We start from the raw sequence: 18,170 nt of genomic DNA, 5'->3' as shown, positions 1-18,170 counted from the left end.
TAACCCAGAGTGGCCCTCCAAGGAGCGCTCAGACTTGCGCATGGGGCGGGAGCCGGGTTGCCAGCGCTAGGCTTACTCCTGGCCCCGTCACAAGGTATAGAGATTTAAAAAAGGGAAATGCATTAATGAAGTCATTAGGTTCAATCTAGCCATTTATTTCTGCATGAATTCAAACAACCAAAACAAAAGATAAATATAGCTCATCCAGTCATACAAGAAACAGCTCTACAGCACCTCTAATAATGTTTTGATCACTAGGTTCCTTCCTGAGGTCTCGCTGAGGATATGAAATAGATGTGATCCCCACTTCCAGACCTCTTCCACATAATTTATGGAGAAGTGTTACTGAGACCTGTGTGATTGCACTACAGCAAAATAAAAAAAGTAGCAGATAAAGATCAAAGTGAGAGCTAGGGCAAAACAGTTTAGGTAAAGATGCAGGTAATAATTAGCAATGTATTAAAAATATTTTATTTTTATTTGCTTATAATGTCATTTGAAAGCTGCTTGATTTTAATACAACTTTAATTTAATTCTTTATAGTGTGTGGGAGGGGGGACAATACCTACGTCAACAGTGGCGTACCTAGTATATATGACAGCCAGTGCTGATCATTTTTTTAACAACCCCCTCTTCTATATAAAAAAGTTATTTTTAGTAACAATCCACATATCGCACAAGAGTGCGCCTAGGAAAAGGCAGCATCTTAAACACTGCAGTGAGCATTAGAACACCAACACACGCATTGTAAAACTAAACAAACCAGATCCTGCACAGTCAATTGATTCTGTATAGTTGATGCTAACAGAAAACCATGTCCTTTTCATACACACAGAACACAGATACATCCTCACCCAATATGGAATAATCACAAACTAAAAATAGAAATATGTAGACAAAAGTTAAACTGAACCAAGAAACCAGACTCTGCATACAATGCAACACCACAGAAACAATGACACATCCCCTAATACTTTACAAATTAACAAATAGAAATAAAACAAATAATGAGAAATAAGAAAATACCATTTTATTGGACTAATCCATTTTTCAATTAGCTTTCAGAGGCCAAATCTTTCTTCAAGACAGTACAGTATACTGCTGTTATGGTATCTTGTCCTGACCTGAGGAAAGAGGTTTAGTCCCCCCCAAATTGCCTTATTTCTATTTGCTATTTATAAACTTTAATCAATACAGTTACAATACTACTTGATTCTATGTAAAGCAACAAAAAAAATTTTTCTACCTTTTGTCGTTTTTGCTTTATATCATCTTCTCTTTGCTCTCTTCTTTCTATTCAGTGTTTGTCCTCGCTCCCTTCCATACAACATCTATCCTCTTTGCCCCTTCCACCAAGCCTCAGCCCTCTCTCTCTCTACCCTTTCTATCTACTGTCCACCCTCTCTCTGCCCCTTGCATCCATTGTCCACCCACTCTGCCCTTTCCATCCAGTGTCCGCCCTCTCTTTGTTCCATATGGCATCTTCCCTCTTTCTATGTCGGCATCTTCCCTCTTTCTATGTCTCTTCAATAAACTGTATATCCTGTGCCCTTTCTCTTCTTTGTACATGATTCATTTCAGCTTCACCCCCTCTCCATTTTTTTGTCTCCACCCCCCTCCCCTATGCTCTGACATCTCTCTCTTCTCCTTTCCTTCCTTCCCACTCCACCCCATGGTCTGGCATCTCTATCGCCTTCTCTTCTGTCCCCCCATGCCCTGGCATCTCTCTCCTCTCCTATCCCTCCTTCTCTGGCACCTCCTCTCCTTTCTTTCCCTCTGGTCTGGCATTTTATGTCTCCTTAGTTTCCCTTCCCTCCCCCCATGCCCTGGCATCTCTCTCCTCTCCTTCCATCTTCCCCTCCCACTCCATTATCTGGCATCTCTTCTCCTTCCTTCCTTTCACCTGGTCTGGCATCTGTATCCTCCCCCTCCCTCATATGCCCTGATATATCTCCCCCACCCCCTCCATGGTCTGGTAGCTCCTTTCTTTTCCCTCCCTCCCATGGTCTTGGCATCTCTTTCCTCTCCTCTCCCTTCCGTGGTCTTCCTTCTCCCCTCTCTCTCCTCAATTGGGTGCAGCAGCAGCACTTCTCTTCCCCTCCCCATTGGGTGCAGCAACAGCATTTCTCTTCTCATCCCTCCCCCCAATTGGGTACAGCAGCAGCATTTCTCTTCCCAGCCCTCCCATCTCACATACCCATTGGCAGAGTTGCTACAGACTAAGGCAAGTTGTAAGCTTCCCTTCATCGCTAACTTATCTTCCATAGGTCAGCAACAGAGGGAAGCTTACAACTTTCTGCTCTTGCTTGCTTCGGGCCTTCCTTGTTGCCGGGTCCTGCCTGCTCCGGGGCTCTAACATGTGCATGCCGGCTTCCCTTCTGTTCTCTCCCCCCCTCCCCCGGGATGTAACTTCCGGTTTCAGAGGGAAGAGAAGGGAAGCTGGAACGCACACGTTAAAGCCCTGGAGCATGGGTTCAAGTCGCTTCCTGGTGTTTTAAAAAAAAAAAAGGTCAGGCAGGAGCCAAACACTTTTGGAGGTGATTCAGGCTGTGCCGAGTCAGCCTGGGAAATCTCTAAGCCGGTGAGAGGTTTTTTAAAAAATGTTGAGCAGCGGCAGCAGCAGCAGGATTCGCGATCGAGATGACAGCCGGGCTGTCATCTAAATTAGCTGGGTGGAGCGCCAGCTAAAAGGCTCCAGGGAGAACACTGGAATAGTATACCTATACATTGTAAAATCACAAGACACACAGCTAAAGGAATACAAATAGACATTAACAAATCTAAGCTAATCATATGAGCCTTCAATTTCTTCCTGAAAGCTGTCAAATCCATTTCTCCTAACAGTGGCATAGTGAGGGAAGTTTGCACCTGGGGCAGAGACACCCAGCATCATCGTACACCCCCTGAACAACCCTCAGAATTTCCGTGCCATGCACCCCTCCTCCCTGCACCCCCCCCCCACCTAGTACATCTTCAAATTTTCATCGGCCACAAGCAGCATCTCTTACTGCTGCTCACATAGCACAGTTACTTACTGTAACAGGTGTTATCCTGGGACAGCAGGCAGATATTCTCACTTGTGAGTGACATCATCCACTGAACCCTGGCACGGACAGTGAAAAGTGTAGAATTACTTTAAGATTTATCAATATTTTAGACTGCCCGCACTGTGCATGCGCAAGTGCCTTCTCGCCTGATGCCAGCTCACGAGGTCATCAGTTCTATACCCAAACGAAGAAGCCCAACTAGGGGAGGTGGACGGGTTGTGAGAATATCTGCCTGCTGTCCCAGGATAACACCTTTTACAGCAAGTAACTGTGCTTTATCCTTATGTTATATATACTTGTATATCGTCAAGCACAGTGGCAATGGGGAGTTAGAAATTTTTACTCTCACTCTTTATCTTCATTTTTATTTGCATCATTTCAGCTCATAATCGGAGGCACACCCTGAGGCTGGCCATCGTTGGTGTTCTGACCTTGATTCAATTTTACTCGTATCACTTTGACCACTGTTTGATATATAGCTATGCTGCATTGCACAGAGTCTTGAGAGGCCCCATGGGAGGTTTTTTGTGCCAATGAGGTTCTCTGCCTGAACACCTTACACTACTGCTGTGGCGGTGGGAGGGCTCTCATCCGAGGCCTTTTCCTCCCGTGTGGGTTCTTATCCTGACTCGTGCTTAGCTGCATTCCTCTGCTGCATTACCTTTGTGAATGTGTTTTTACAAATCAATACTGGTTTTTCACTCTGAGTTATTTATAATAATTACTTTATCCTTAGACAAGCAGGCAGCATATTCTCACATGTGGGACTCCCTAGCTTTAGAAAGGGGATAGAGGGAGAGTTAGGTTCCAAGAACTCAGAAAAATTTGAGTTGCCTCGCAAAACCTAGACCCAATGTCTTATACGAGAGTGCGGAGGCAAGGGAAGGAACATAAGTGAAAAAATGAATAGGGGAATCCCATGCTCTGCTAGAGATAAAAGGAGAATTCCCAGAGACCATATATGTATGGAGGCTGATAAAATAAGAAAAGATCTCCTAAAGCAGATGAATCTAAACATAGGCGAAGGAGACGCCCAAAAGATTCAAGAATCAAGTAGGACTATTGAAAAATGCACCCATATGGAGCAGGAGACCAAATGAACCGTTGACACCAGTCATGTCCCAGAGTAGATACAAATGAAAAAGGGAACGGACTTTCATAAGTAACACAAGCATGATTCACATTTAAAGAATAGCCCTAAAAAGGATGAACCCTTCTAGAAAGGAGGAAAAGCCAGTGCTATGAAGTATACGACATAGTAGCTTACTGTGGAGAAAAGAAACTCCTGATAATAATAATAATTAATTTCACGAAAGCTGAGAAAGGATTATAATAAGCCTTAAACAAGAAATCAGTAGAGAATAGAAAGGGGAAGCATATGACACAAGCAATATGCCAGTAAACGTGAAATCCCCACAGAGATTTAAAAAGGAAAGAGTGAACAGAATTCTTTAAAAACAAAAAGTTGGTCTTGGTTTACAAGCATAATTCGTTCCAGCAGCATGCTCATAAACCAAAATACTCGTATATCAAAGCGAGTTTCCCCATAGGAAATAATGGAAACTCGCTTGATATGTTCCCACCACCTCCACAACCCCCGCTAAGGCCAGCGGCGCTGCTCCTCCCCCCGCTTGCAAAGGCCTCCCCCCGCCCGAACAACTTGAAACTTACCCCCCCCCCACCGTCTGGCACTGGCACGCAGCTCACAGAACGTGCCGGTGCCGCATGAAGAACTTCCTGCCTCTGCCGGGCCTTGAGCATGCATCTGCGCATGCTCAAGGCCTAATTCTACCTCTCCCTTCTAATTCTCCGTGGCCCTATGCTATAAAGCAGAATTAGATTTATTGAATTCATAACGGCATTTCTCCTCTTCCCTCCCCTCCCCCCCATGGGAGAGTGAGTGGTTAGAGCTATAGCCTCAGCACCCTGAGGTTGTAGGTTCAAATCCCAAGCTGCCCCTTGTGACCCTGGGTAAGTCATTTAATCCCCCCCATTGCCCCAGGTACATTAGTTTTTTTAATTTATTTATTCAATTTTCTATGCCGTTCTTCCAAGGGAGCTCAGAACAGTTTACATGAATATATTCATAGATTGTAAACCCACCAGGACAGATAGGGAAAATACCCTCCCCTCCCCATCTCCTGCCCCTCAGCATCATTAAGTGGAATATAAGACATTGACACTCCCCCTCCCCCCCCCCAAAAAAAAATCTGCTATGGCTCAGTAACTCAACTAAGGATTACATTTATTATATTGAAGCTGTTTGTCCTGGGGTGGGGAGCTGGTAACATCCTAGGAGGGCTGGTCCTTAACACAGCTATCTGATCTCAAGGATCCTTGCAAATTAAGCTCTGTACTGATGTCCCCTTGTGGCACTGGGATGTAACTCATGATCACTATCCTTCTTGCACTCTAACTTGTCCCAAGTTTTCCGGGTCCCTTAGTCCCTTGCCTCCCTCCCCACCCCCCCTTCCCGTGGTCCCGACAAACCTCCCAGCTCCAGCAGCGGCCGCAGCACTCTAAACACGCTGCTTCGCGGCCTTCTACTGCCCTGATTTGCTCTGCTACGTCTTTTTTTTTTTTAAAGACTCCTTATATACTGAAAAAGAGGAGTTTAGTAAAGTTAGAACGTTACTAAGGTGCGTTACTAAAAATGGGACCTGAGCCCATGAAAGCATATTTCTAGAAGGAAAGTAGTGGAACCTTCAAATTACTGTCCCCTGTGAATGGCACATTAGAAACTATTGATTCAAAAAAATATATAATTTTATCCCAGTAAAATAAGGAACGGAGAACAAGCCATGATAGATGTAGCCCCAAGTAGTAAATAAGTGCCACATGTAAATACGTGTACCCAGAAGGTGAACCAGAGAAACAAAGTAACAACCCTTTGTCATTGAACTCCTGTACCCTCATACTTTGATATAGAAGAGGGATGATGGGTAACCAAGGTTAGCCGCATAGTACCCAAAAATCAAAGAAATTACTTCTGAGCCAGTGATACCAAATGAAGCAAAGAGCTGATACTAAGTTAACTTAACAAAAAGAGGCAAAGTGCCTGGAGAGTTAGGTGCTGAAAAGGATATTCCTTAGAAGCAATAGATGTGCTCCATGGAACAAGGTCATAAATAGCAAAAAAACACGATAAGAACAGGGCAACCAGGAGAAAAAAACCTCAGTGTTGCACAGAGAAGTACGCAATGGAGTGTGACCGGATACATCAATCACTGAAGAGATTGTTGAAGTGGTGAATTGACCCTGATCTTTTCGGATAAGAGGCCGAAAGCTGGAAACCACTGAGATGCCAGAGAACTCTGAAACACTGAGGCGAATGGGATAACATAGATTGAGGACGCCATGTGATCTATGCATAAGCGTAATCCCAGAGGGCCAGCTATAAAGCAGCATAGTCTCAGAACATGGTTTTATGTATAAATTCCAAAACAGAAACCAGAGAACTGTGTGAAAATCTTTCTCGCAGGCAACCCTCATTGAGGAAACTACAAATAGGGTAACGTGCAACTAACCCCCTCTTTTACTAAGGCGCGCTAACTGATTTAGCGTGCGCTAACCGATTAGTGCACGCTAAATGCTAACACGCCCATTATATTCTATGGACGCATTAGCGATTAGCGTGTCTTAGTAAAAGGACCCCTAAGATATTTCTTACAGAATATAGAAGTATAAAGGTAAAAAGAAGTTGACAGACCAACCACTCTGCTCCCCTGCAGCAGCCCAAAACTTTCTGTTCCAGGAAAAAGCAAGAGGAAAAGTAATGCTGCTAGACCAGTAGAAAATGGTTGTAGCTAAAGAGTACACAATGTCATCAACTAAGACAAATTGTGTGAATTTTTTTTTTTTTTTTTAATCCGGAAGTCATTTAAAATGAATCAGATGGTGGTTCAAGATTACAGGCTTTCATTACCACCTTGGAGGGGTTTTTAGTCTTCCCATGAGGAATATTCTTACAAAGATGTGACTATAGTACGTTAGTAAGAACGAATATACTCTTGATAGAAGAGGTAACACAGAAGTGACCAAGGAGCAGTTTAGAGGTCACAACATGTAAAGCAGATTAATAAGATCCTCGCATATTGCAGAGAAGTATAACAGGTAGAACAGTAACACAAAAAATGAAGATCGATACAAGACCCAAGGACCTATGAGAAAGGTATGGCTTGATTTCAGTATTGGAACCACTTCCAATGGAATTATGAGATGCTATAAAAACTTGTATACGCTAAGGGCATCTGAGCATATCCATTTGCTCTGTCCAGAGAGTAAAATGAAATTGAAAACATGAATGTGACCTGCATAGCATGCCGAGCAGGAACAGGTCTAGGATTCCTGTACAATCTTAATGTTTGAGAGCACAAGTCTCAAATTTTAGATCGTGGACATGAATTCTTCAGTCCAGAGACTCTGTTTGAGATAAACTGGAGGGGAAATGAAAAAAAAAAAAAAAAATCCTAAAAATGATGTAGTGGTCTCCTCCTCCCCTAAAGCCACTCCCAAACCTCTGAGTCCTTTAGAATTAAAAAGGATATGGAGTAAAGGGTGTTGTGGATAAAGTAGGAGAAACAAAAGTAGGGAAAATACTTTTGATCGTATGAGCCTCCTAGAATGTACTGTATGAACATTGATGGTACAGTGGAAGGCGCATAAGAGTAAAAATAACCTGGTTGATCATGCTTAGAAATAAAGCAGAGAACCATTCTGCTGCAATGGTTAATAAAAAGAATGTTCATTGATAGTGCCAAAGTACAAGGGAAAACATTGGCTGTCTTCATAGTTTGGCGTGGGAAAGACCGACCCCAGGCCTATTCGAATAACTAAATAAAAGAAGAAAAATTTTGACATTAATCAATAGTAGATTTCTTCTTCTAATCTGTAGCCCTGGAGTCAGATATAGTCAGAGAGGGCGAGCAAAAAGTAAGGATGGAAAATTGTGTGAAGGCCATTGAACTTTGAACGAAGTTTGAAGAAAGTCCAAAAGCTCATTTTCCTTTTCCTTTTCTAGATTACCGTATTTTTCGCCCCATAAGACGCTTTTTTCCCCACCCATAAGTGGGTGGAAATGTCGGTGCATCTTATGCAGTGAAGATACAAATTTTTACCCTCCCCTGTACCGTTTTACCCTCCCCCTACCTTTTTTTAAATACCCATGCAACTTTGCAAAGCAAAACTCTCCAGCCCTCAGCCTTTTGAAAAACTGTAGGCCGGAACATCGCAGTATCTACAACTCCCAGGAGGCAAGTGGCCGACAATCACCCAACTACGCTTGCCGGCTTGCACTTTCTGATTGGCTGCAACATATTTCGTGTTTCTACCCCGCCCCGCATGACTGGGTTAGGCTGTGGCGAGGGGGCTGCTGCAGTGACTGGAGCCGCTGGCTCTGGTTGTATGTTTGGAGTGTGCGAACGCTGCCGACAGGAGAAATCCCGTGATGAGGTAAATTGTTGTCAGGGAGCGCCAGGCAGCCGTCCTCACTCAGTCACCACTGGGTGACAAGGTCTCAGTCCTGCTCTTAGGCCCCCTGTTATTAAACCGTGCTAGCAGTTTGTAGCGCCAGGAGCCGTGCTGAATGCCCCGTGCTGCTCCTGACGCTCAATGAGTTCCTATGAGCTACAAACTGCTAGCGCAGTTTAATAAAAGGGGGCACCGCGATGTTGTTGCTGTGGAGATGCTCGTGTGGCATCACCCTGGAGAACGAGTAAGGGCGACAGGTGGAGGGAAGGAGAGGCAGGAAGGAAGAAGGAGGGGGTGAAAAGAGTCCTGACTTTTAGGTTATTTCTGCAAGAGTAGAGAAGTGGATGAGGTGGAGTACAATAAAAAGTGCATTTTTGCTCTGCCTCAAATGCTTGGTCCTCAGCAACAGATTTCTAAAAGGTACCAGGGGGGCTGCCTACGGATTTTTCACTGTCCTGGCCTACCACTAGATCACCAGAGGGGGTACAGGGCAGGGCGGTGGGAATTTTTTTTCTTGGGTTTTCCTCTTCTAAAGGTGGATGCGTCTTATGGTCGGGTTGTCTTATAGAGCGAAAAATATGGTACTTATTTTTGAAAAGAAAAGAAAGAAGAGCAACTAGAAATAGTTGAAAACCTTTATAAAAAATAGAGACGGGAAGGCAACTCAACAGAGAAACAAGAGATATGTCTTCTTCACTCTGCGGTAGATGAAAAACTGACAACCTCACAAGCTGGCATCAGGTGGGAAGGCACTTGCGCATGCGCAGTGTGGGCACTCTAAAAACTTGTTAAAGCTTAAAGTGATTCTACACTTTTTACTGTCCGTGACGGAGCTCCATGGATGACATCACCCACATGTGAGAATATGCTGCCTGCTTGTCTAAGGATAACAGCCTCATCCTTTCTGATGTCACTTCCTGGTCCACGCAAATAGGAATTGACGTCAGAAAAAGGGATGAGGCTGCATAAGTAGAGGGTAAAAGATGCTGACTCTGGCTGTTGAAGATTTAAAGAGGTATGGGGAGGGGGGAGATGAAAGGTACTGGAGCCCCTGCCATGGTGGCACCTAGGGTGGTCCCCCCCCTTACTCCATCAATGTCTCCTAATAGCAAAAGGGCTTTCAAAATAGTCTGCCTGGTTACCAAGAAAATGTGACCCGTTTGTGGTAACTTTATGAACAGCTTGCAGTGAGAGACAAGTGAAAAAAAAAAATCCTACTAGCTTGACTGCAGTTTGTGTTGTGGATGGCAGGTCTCCATCAATTTTGTTATTTCAGTGAGCCTAGAGTAGATGTGAAATTTATACAAGGTTCCATGACTAAAAATGTTAATATTCAGATCTTACTTACCTTCTGCCTTGGCTCCAGCAAGAGTTGATTCCTCTTCATGTGGAAGCTAATGGCTTTTTTAATGTCTTTGCCTCTCATATTTCGCAGCAAAGTTGGAGAAATAAAGTTTTCTATTCCCCAGTCCTTTCTGCCAAAATTAAGATTATGTTGTTATTCCTGAAATACACTTCAATAGATCTAAACAATAATTACTTTGTTGATGTCTAATCTTCTTTGGCAACTCCCCCGTTGTAATGTGGACTATTGTAATGTGGACCATTTTTGCTCTCACAAAGTTGCTGCTGAATTTTTAACATCGGTGTGAATGCTTACTATTACAGGTTGCATGACATAATGCATTTAAAAGCTGCAATTGTGGGTCTTTCAGCACCATTTTGAAAGGTACAGTGTTCAAGGAACAATGGAGTTCCCCTGATTGACTATGTTCCCTCTATGTAGAGAACATGAGCAATCACTCATACATTTTATATGGTCATTACATAGTTGCTAGCAAAAACACTGACCTGATCCGACGTTCAAACAAAATTAAACTATAAAAAATCAATTAAACTAAACTAAATCAATTACCATATGCGTGATTTTTTTTTTAATGCAATGCATTGCTAATAATGGGATCAAAAATTGTTGGTTTTTAGAATTTGTTGCTCACATGAAAAATATTTTTGCATGCTTCTGGCTACGTTTTAGAGGGAGCATTGTCTGTCGGGAAAGGATTTCAGCTCTTTGAATAAGAAGGTTCTGACATTAGATATAAGAATACCTGACTATTGATGGCCAAGTGGATTTGAGCTAATTAGTGATTCCATTGCACTAGTACTAGATACCTTTAAGGTCTGACTGACATCAAAATCTCAGTTTTGACTCAAACTTCCTGATTGAAACAGTAGGTAGGTGGAGTAAATACTGACAGAGCAGGGTTCCAGAATGACACACCTATCTATTAAGAACATAAGAACATAAGACTAGCCTTACTGGGTCAGACCAATGGTCCATCAAGCCCAGTAGCCCATTCTCATGGTGACCAATCCAGGTCACTAGTACCTGGTCAAAACCCAAGAAGTAGCAATATTCTATGCTACTGATCCAGAGCAAGCAGATATTAGCAAAGTAAGAACCTAATCTATTTTTCTAGTACAATAGGTATGTTATTCTGGACTCTAGGGGCATACAGAAACAGTCCCAGAAATCTAGGGCAGGACCTCTGCACCTGCTCATTAACACTAAGGACCCAAACATGGTGTCCTCCCATGCTGCCTTGTCCACTCTGTAGAACTGGAGAATGTAAGCAGAGTGCACTAAGTTGCTGCCCTACAAATCTCCCTGGGTAAAATCGCCTGAGCTTCTAACCACGAAGAAGCCATGCTTCTTGTGGAATGTGCTTTAAAGGAGACTGGCAATTGCTTGCCAAAGGCAATATATGCTGATGAGATAATAATAATAATTAATTTTCTTACATACCGTCCCACCAGCCCTTCTAGGCAGTTCACAACAGGGAAAAAACTGAGACAATTTCAGTTAAAAATACAATATTATGGCACTGGTCTATCATATCTAGCCTGACTGATGAGCACCAAGAGATGGTCTGACAGTTGGAACTCACTGATGACCTCTAGATAATGTAGAAGGACTCTCCTCCCATCCAGCTTTCTCAGAATCCTGTTCTTTTTCTTTGACTCCATGGTCTGAAACACTGGTAATCTTATCTCTTGATTGACATGAAATGCTGAAACAACCTTTGACAAAAAAGGACGGGACCATGTGCAAGGAAACTCCCATCTCTATGATCTTGAGGAAGGGTTCCCTGTACAACAGGGCCTGCAGCTGACATAATGGCCATGAAAAAATGGTCTTGATGGTTAAGATCCAACAAGGACACCTCCAGAATAGGCTCATATGGAGCCTGACTGAGGCCACAATGGAAACTATTGTCTTACCAGTGGTCTGAGCCTTAGTGCCCCCTTTAGTAATCTGGCTATGTCTGGATGAGAAGCCAGGGAAGCTTAATGTCCACAGACTTTGAAACACGAGAGGTCCACCACTTGAACACTGTGAGGTCTTTGTTAGGACCTGTTTAGAGGAAAGCTATCACCACCGTGATCAGAGCATTAAACAACTCCATCTTCTCTTTTGTGCATCAATATCGAAACGAATCCCATGCCTTAGCATAAGCGGAGATCGTCATAGGCTTCTTGGCCCTGAGGAGAGTAGCAATGACTACCTCTGTGCTCTAATGACAAGAGCCATGCCATAAGACCAAAGTAATCCGGATCTTCTATGACCACTGGGCCTTGAGACAGAAGATCAGGATGTACCTGCAGTCTGAGACCCTTGCCCCTCTGAAGACACACTAGGTCCATGTACCACATCCTGCGTGGCCAATCCAGTGTTATGAGGACCACTCTCCCTGAATGGTTTTCTATTTTGTGAAGTATTCATTCTATCATAGGCCATGGAGGAAACATGTACAAGAGAACACTCTTTGGCCACAGCTAGACTAGGGCATCTAGGCCTTCACTTCTGGGTTCAGTTCTTTGATTGAAGAAATGGTCTGCCTTCTTGTTCCTCAACATCAGATCAAAAAGTTGGCTGACCCCATTGGACTGGAACATTGCTGCAGATAACATCCATTCTCCCGGGTCTAAGGTCTGTCTGCTGAGGGAATCGGCCTGAACATTGTCCACTGCCAGTACATGCACCATGGAGATTGCCTGTAGATGTAGCTCTGCCCACCAGAACAATAAGTGGGCTTCCAGGCTCAGCTGCTTACTCTTGGTGCCTCCTTGTCGATTGACAAACGCCATTGCTGTAGCACTGTCCGAGTAAACTCGGACCATCTGTCTTTCCAGTCTCTTCTCCAGCTTCTGTAATGCCAATCAAATGTTCCAAAGTTCATCTGTTGATAGACCACTTTCTCTGAGAGGCTGACCACCACATCTGAACTGAGTGTTCATTGCAATGGCCTTCCTAGCCAAACAGGTTGGCATCCATTGTGAGAATCGCCTATGAAGTTATTCTTAGGGGCATGCCCCATGATAATGAATATGGATGGAGTAAGCAATTCATACTGCGGGAGGATTCCAGAGTCCACGGGAGAGTCATTTGAACAGAGTCTGTGGAGACCACTGAGACAGTAGTGTATATGTGAGCCCTCGCCCAAGGGACCACATCTATAGTGGCTGCCATGGAGCCTAGTACTTGAAGGTAGTGCCATGCAGATGGAGCTGGCTTAGTCATCATGTCCATTATCTGAGTGCAAAGCTTCTGTCTATGTGCCTCTGAAAGATAGACCCGGCCTTCTGCCATGTTGAATAATACTCCCAGGTATTCCAGGAATTTGGATGGAACCAATTGGCTTTATCAAAAATGCACTATCCAGTCCAGGCTTTACAAGACCTGAACCACTTGAGCCACTGTTTCTGATCAGTCAGTTGTCCAGACATGGATGCACTTGCAATCCTGCCCTGCGGAGATGTGCTGCTATCAACAGCATCACCCTGGTGAACGTGCAGGGTGCTATTGCCAACCCAAAGTGGAGGGCTGAGAACTGATAATGTTTCTCCAGCACATGGAATCTCAGGAATTTCCTGTGTTCTTTAAATATGGGAATGTGAAGATGCAGGTAGGCTTCCGGAAAGTCTAAGGAAGCTAAAAATTCCCCTGGAGTGTAGGTAGATTTATGGGTATAACAAATTAGTGCAACATAAACAAATCATTAGCACATTTCATTTCTAGGATCCCATAACTACACCCACGGATTCAGATTTTTGCCAACTTATACGACTACAGAGACCAAAGATATATATGAAATATTTTATTATAGATATAAAAATATAATTCACAAGCCAGCAGTAAATAATAACTAATTATTGTTCACAATATATCAGAATACATATATATATTTCAGCACATAATTATTACACAGTAATCACTAAGTTAATTAGTAAATATGACTAATTCTTACACACTAGGTAGAATTCCTTATAATACTAAGTCCTGATAATAGCAGCAATCTATTAAAGCTTATCACCAAGGGGACTTAACATTCCTATCCATAACCAATACAATTCTATCTAGCCCAGCTGAAAGAAGAGATAATTCCTTTTCTCACCCTTTAGATTATGCTTCAGCAGATCCAGGAGATGGAATTCTTCAGTTTTCCTCACCGTAGAAGATGATAAAACTAGAGCAGCTGTAATATATGTCTGCCAAAGTTCCTTATGTGATAGAAACCAGATCTGTTTAAAAGACAGATCTGTGTCTTCATTCTCATCCAAGAGAAGGCCACAAGATGTAACTTTTATCAGTTCTTATTGTTGCGGTGTGTGTGTGCAGAGAAACCTAAGTTTAGATCCAAGCTACCTCAAATCCAAACATATATTAATTCTTCTTAGACACCTTTCACCTTAGGTCATGTCAGATGACCCTCCAGGACCAATCCAAACAGAACAGCAAGAATGAATAGCCTTTTCTTGTGCAGAAGCCTTGGAAGGCGCCATCGTAGATAAGCATAGAAACACAGATCATAACTCTTCCAGGTACACAGGAGCCGGGCATGTATGAATAGGCAGATGTCCTTGACTGGAAACACACAGTTCTTATAAACACATCCAGAATGCATCAGGCAGCAAAGATGTTTCTTACAGAAGATGGTTCAGGCTTTCTTGAAATGAGTGAGGCCTAACCTTAGGTGTGAGGAAGGAACCATTCCTACAAGAACTACTGCTGTGATGACTGACCACACGATTTCCATGTGAATTCGTGGAACCTTCAGGGCTTCATTGATGTGTGTGAGATTCAGAATGGGTCTCCAATCTTTGGAACCTTTTTTGTGCACTATGAATTATATGGAATATCTGCCTGAGCCTGATTCTTTGGGTAGCCCTGGCTCCATGGCCTGAATTTCTACATATCTCTGTATTGTTAAAACTCTGCATGACTTTACTGGGCACCCCACAAGGGAGCCCACAAACGAGTCTGTTAAGGGATAGGTGAACTCTAGCTTGTACCCTCCCTGAATGATATCCAGAACTCAGCGGTCTGATGAGACCTGCACCCAGACCTCCGCATATACCGAGAGCCTTCCTTCTATTCTCACAGTGAAGACTCTCGCCCTGGTATCATTGTGCTTTCTTGGAGGTTCATGTTGGAAGAGAACCAGTGGCTTGATCCTTTATAGGATCTCCGAGATGAGATTCTTCCTGCATACTATCGAAAGCACCTGAAATTACAAAAATTAGAACACCCAGAACCTCTAGAGGTTCACAGTCTGCAGAGGTTTTGGCTGGCAATCTGCCATGCTAGCCATCAGATCATCCAGACCCTTTCTGAACATTTGTTCTTTGGAGTCTGCTGAGAATACCTTTGGAGGTAGAATCTCCTGTCCACTGACTGATCCAGAGCATTCTCTGGCCTGAAATCCAATAAGCCAATACTTTGCTCATGACTCTGATGACAGCATTTTATTTATTTATTTTTTATTCAATTTTCTATACCGTTCTCCCATGGGAGCTCAGAACGGTTTTACATTAATTTATTCAGATACTCAAGCATCAGCCACTAATCCACCCCTGCTAGCATAAGCTGGTGCAAAGGCTCGCCCTGTCAGGTAAGCCCATGCATCATGGTGTGACATGCATGTGCCACAAAAGAGGCTGCTGCAGCTGCTTTGGTCCCTAAGGCCAAAGCTTCAAACTGCTATTTTAGGACCACATCCACTCTGTGATCCTGTGTATCCTTTAATACTACACCTCTCTCACTTGGTAGCTACCTTAGGCTGAGCGAACATCTGTTGCCACTCCTGTGCCACAGAATACAGCCTAGTCGTTGTGTGGATACTTTTAAAGAGCCCTCAGGAGCACCCCAGTTCTCCGTGACTAAAACACTCATATCAAGATTCCAGGGAAAAATGTGAGCTGTGCTCTTACACCACTCAGAATAGAACACTGAGTGGAATGAGCTTACTGGGAGTCTAAACTGTAACTCCTGCAGAATCAGTAATGAGCTCTAATAGTGCTGAAGGCTTGTATTGTGCATCTTATTCTTGGTCGAGAGCCACATCTTTTCCTGCATACTTGCTCCTGTTTGCAACTTTATATCGTCCAGCAGGGAAGACTCTGTGACAGCAAGGATATACAGACTGACCCCTCACTTTCCAAGTCCCTGTCAGAAAGATTCACAGGATCCTAGTCAGCCTCTATCAATGACAATGATGCACCCTGGGAGCCCAAGCTCCCTTGCGCGACCCCTGGCTCACTGTCAGACCTCATATGAGGATCTAGGCTATCCAAATAAACTCTCTATATCAAATTAACAAATTCAGGAGAAAAGGTTTTACTAGGCAGCACTGAGTCCCCTTTAGATAACTCCACCTGAGATTCACGGCTTCTACGCTCTTATGCTTAGGAATACCGTTGTTCTGGGGCTCTGGAAGGAATTTTATCCTTGTAGACAGGCCTCCCAAAAGTTCTTCAGCCCTAGAGACCAAAGGAGAAGCTAAGGCTGATGCACCCACACCCCTTCACATGCTGTGCAGCATGTAGCACAAGGGTGCTCTTTTGGCATCCAACCGGCACAAATCTGCTTGACTTAGGGGTAAAAGAGCCTGAGGACTCCATCCCTGCCAGTTCTGAGGCAAAATTAGGTGATTTGAAGGATCTGGAGAACTATGAAAAAAATCCAAGGAAATTCAAGGTCGCGGTGGCAGCATTTTGGCACCAAAAAACTGCTCACAAACGACTTTACTAAAAATAAAAAAATAAAAAAACAGGATTTTAGAGATGGGGGTCCCTATAGGATATGGCAGACACCTTCAAAAATAGGTTTTACAAACACCCACCCACCCACCCACACTCTGAAGGTGCTACAGCTTGCCTCGGCTCTAAGAAGTAGCTGGATCTGAGAGAAGAATCTCTACCTTAATCAGCCAGTCCTCCAAACACTGAGATCTTCAGGCTGCCAGTCAGACCGAAGTCAGACTGATCCTCAATCCCCATGGAACCATGCACACAAAGGGGGGAGGTAAAATCACATCTGGCACTCTGAAGAACCCTGCTGAGCCCCCTGCAGATGGCTAACAGCCTGCATTCAAGTCCCTGCAATTGAGTAGACAAGCTATGATACTAGGGATACGGACTCCGAGCTCCACAAAGTTTTCTGCAGGTTGGCCAAATAGGTCCCCAAGAGATTAATCTGCCGCTGCAGACCCAAGTCTGCTTCTTCTCCATGCAAGCAGAGCTTTCCCCCACACTGGGGAACTCAGGTGCACCAATAGCTGCAAAAATCACAAAAAATGCTGAAAATAATAAAGAAATATACGGAACAGATCAGAAAAACACCTTCCAACTTGTGTGCAGCAGAGCCCTTTGGAGGAGGAAGAGTTGAAAACCTGGAATGGATTCCTTCTGTCCAACTCGCAAGCAAAGGGAGAAGAATACTCTACTGTCCAGAATTACATACCTATTGCATTAGAACTGATAATATTGAGAATGTTAATTATTTTTCTAATGTTCTATATTTTTAATGGAGTTTTTTTTCTGATCAATGATGGTATGATTGGTTTTGAATACTGGGATCTTGAATAACAAATCTGAGATCATTTTTTCTCCACTGTTTGGAACTGGTTTACTACATTATTATTATTGTAGAATGGTCTTGTATACTTTATAGAAACATTTTTTTTCTTTGATTTTCTGATATTGATGTTTTTTATTCATATAGGCCCTCTTTTACAAAGCTGCGATAGAGGTTTCAACCGTGGTCCAGGGCGCTAAATGCTCCAACGCTCATAGGTATTCTATGTTATTGATTCCATAGCTTTGTGTTTTGATCCTGTAGCATGTTATTGACTCTATAGCGTACATATCTCTGTTCCTGAAAACTTTGTATATGTATCCTTGTAACCCGTTCTGGGCTCCTGGGGAGGATAGGCTATAAAAATGAATGAATAAATAAATATATTTTCAAATCTCATCAAGATAACCTGCAGCTAACACAGTATCTATAATAATAAAATGTTAGCCGTGCATGCGTACTCTCGCCACGTGTTCCCTGAGATCTGATCTGTCGCACTGTGCTGGCAAGAGTGCGCATGCGCGTACTACATCACCAGCCGACAATCGCCTCCACAAGCCCGCTCCCAGCCAGCCGACGATCGCCTCCACAAGCCGGGACTGGGGCACAAAGAGCGCCTCCTGCCCCCCCCCCTCTCCGGGACGAACCGAAAAATGGAGCAGGGCCGCCCTCCGCGACAGACCAGAGGAGTCCGAGTCCTTTGCCGCCCCCCCCTTCCCTTCCTGCGGACCCGATTA

The 18,170-nt window shown here is 43.6% G+C and overlaps 1 protein-coding gene across 2 annotated transcripts in view; it reads right to left on the bottom strand.

The window, feature by feature from the left end:
• Positions 1-18,170, bottom strand: part of FRMPD1 (FERM and PDZ domain containing 1) — a 304,447-nt gene that overhangs the window by 59,205 nt on the left and 227,072 nt on the right. For both annotated transcript variants that reach the window (XM_033917490.1, XM_033917500.1), the window contains one exon: positions 9,865-9,991. In XM_033917490.1, the coding sequence (XP_033773381.1) occupies positions 9,865-9,991 (127 nt within the window). The remainder of the gene's footprint in view (positions 1-9,864; positions 9,992-18,170) is intronic.

This window comes from Geotrypetes seraphini, chromosome 1, assembly GCF_902459505.1.
Source record: "Geotrypetes seraphini chromosome 1, aGeoSer1.1, whole genome shotgun sequence".
Taxonomy (NCBI): Eukaryota; Metazoa; Chordata; class Amphibia; order Gymnophiona; family Dermophiidae; genus Geotrypetes; species Geotrypetes seraphini.
Note: the sequence above shows the minus strand (reverse complement) of the source record. Positions and strands in the feature narration are given on the sequence as shown.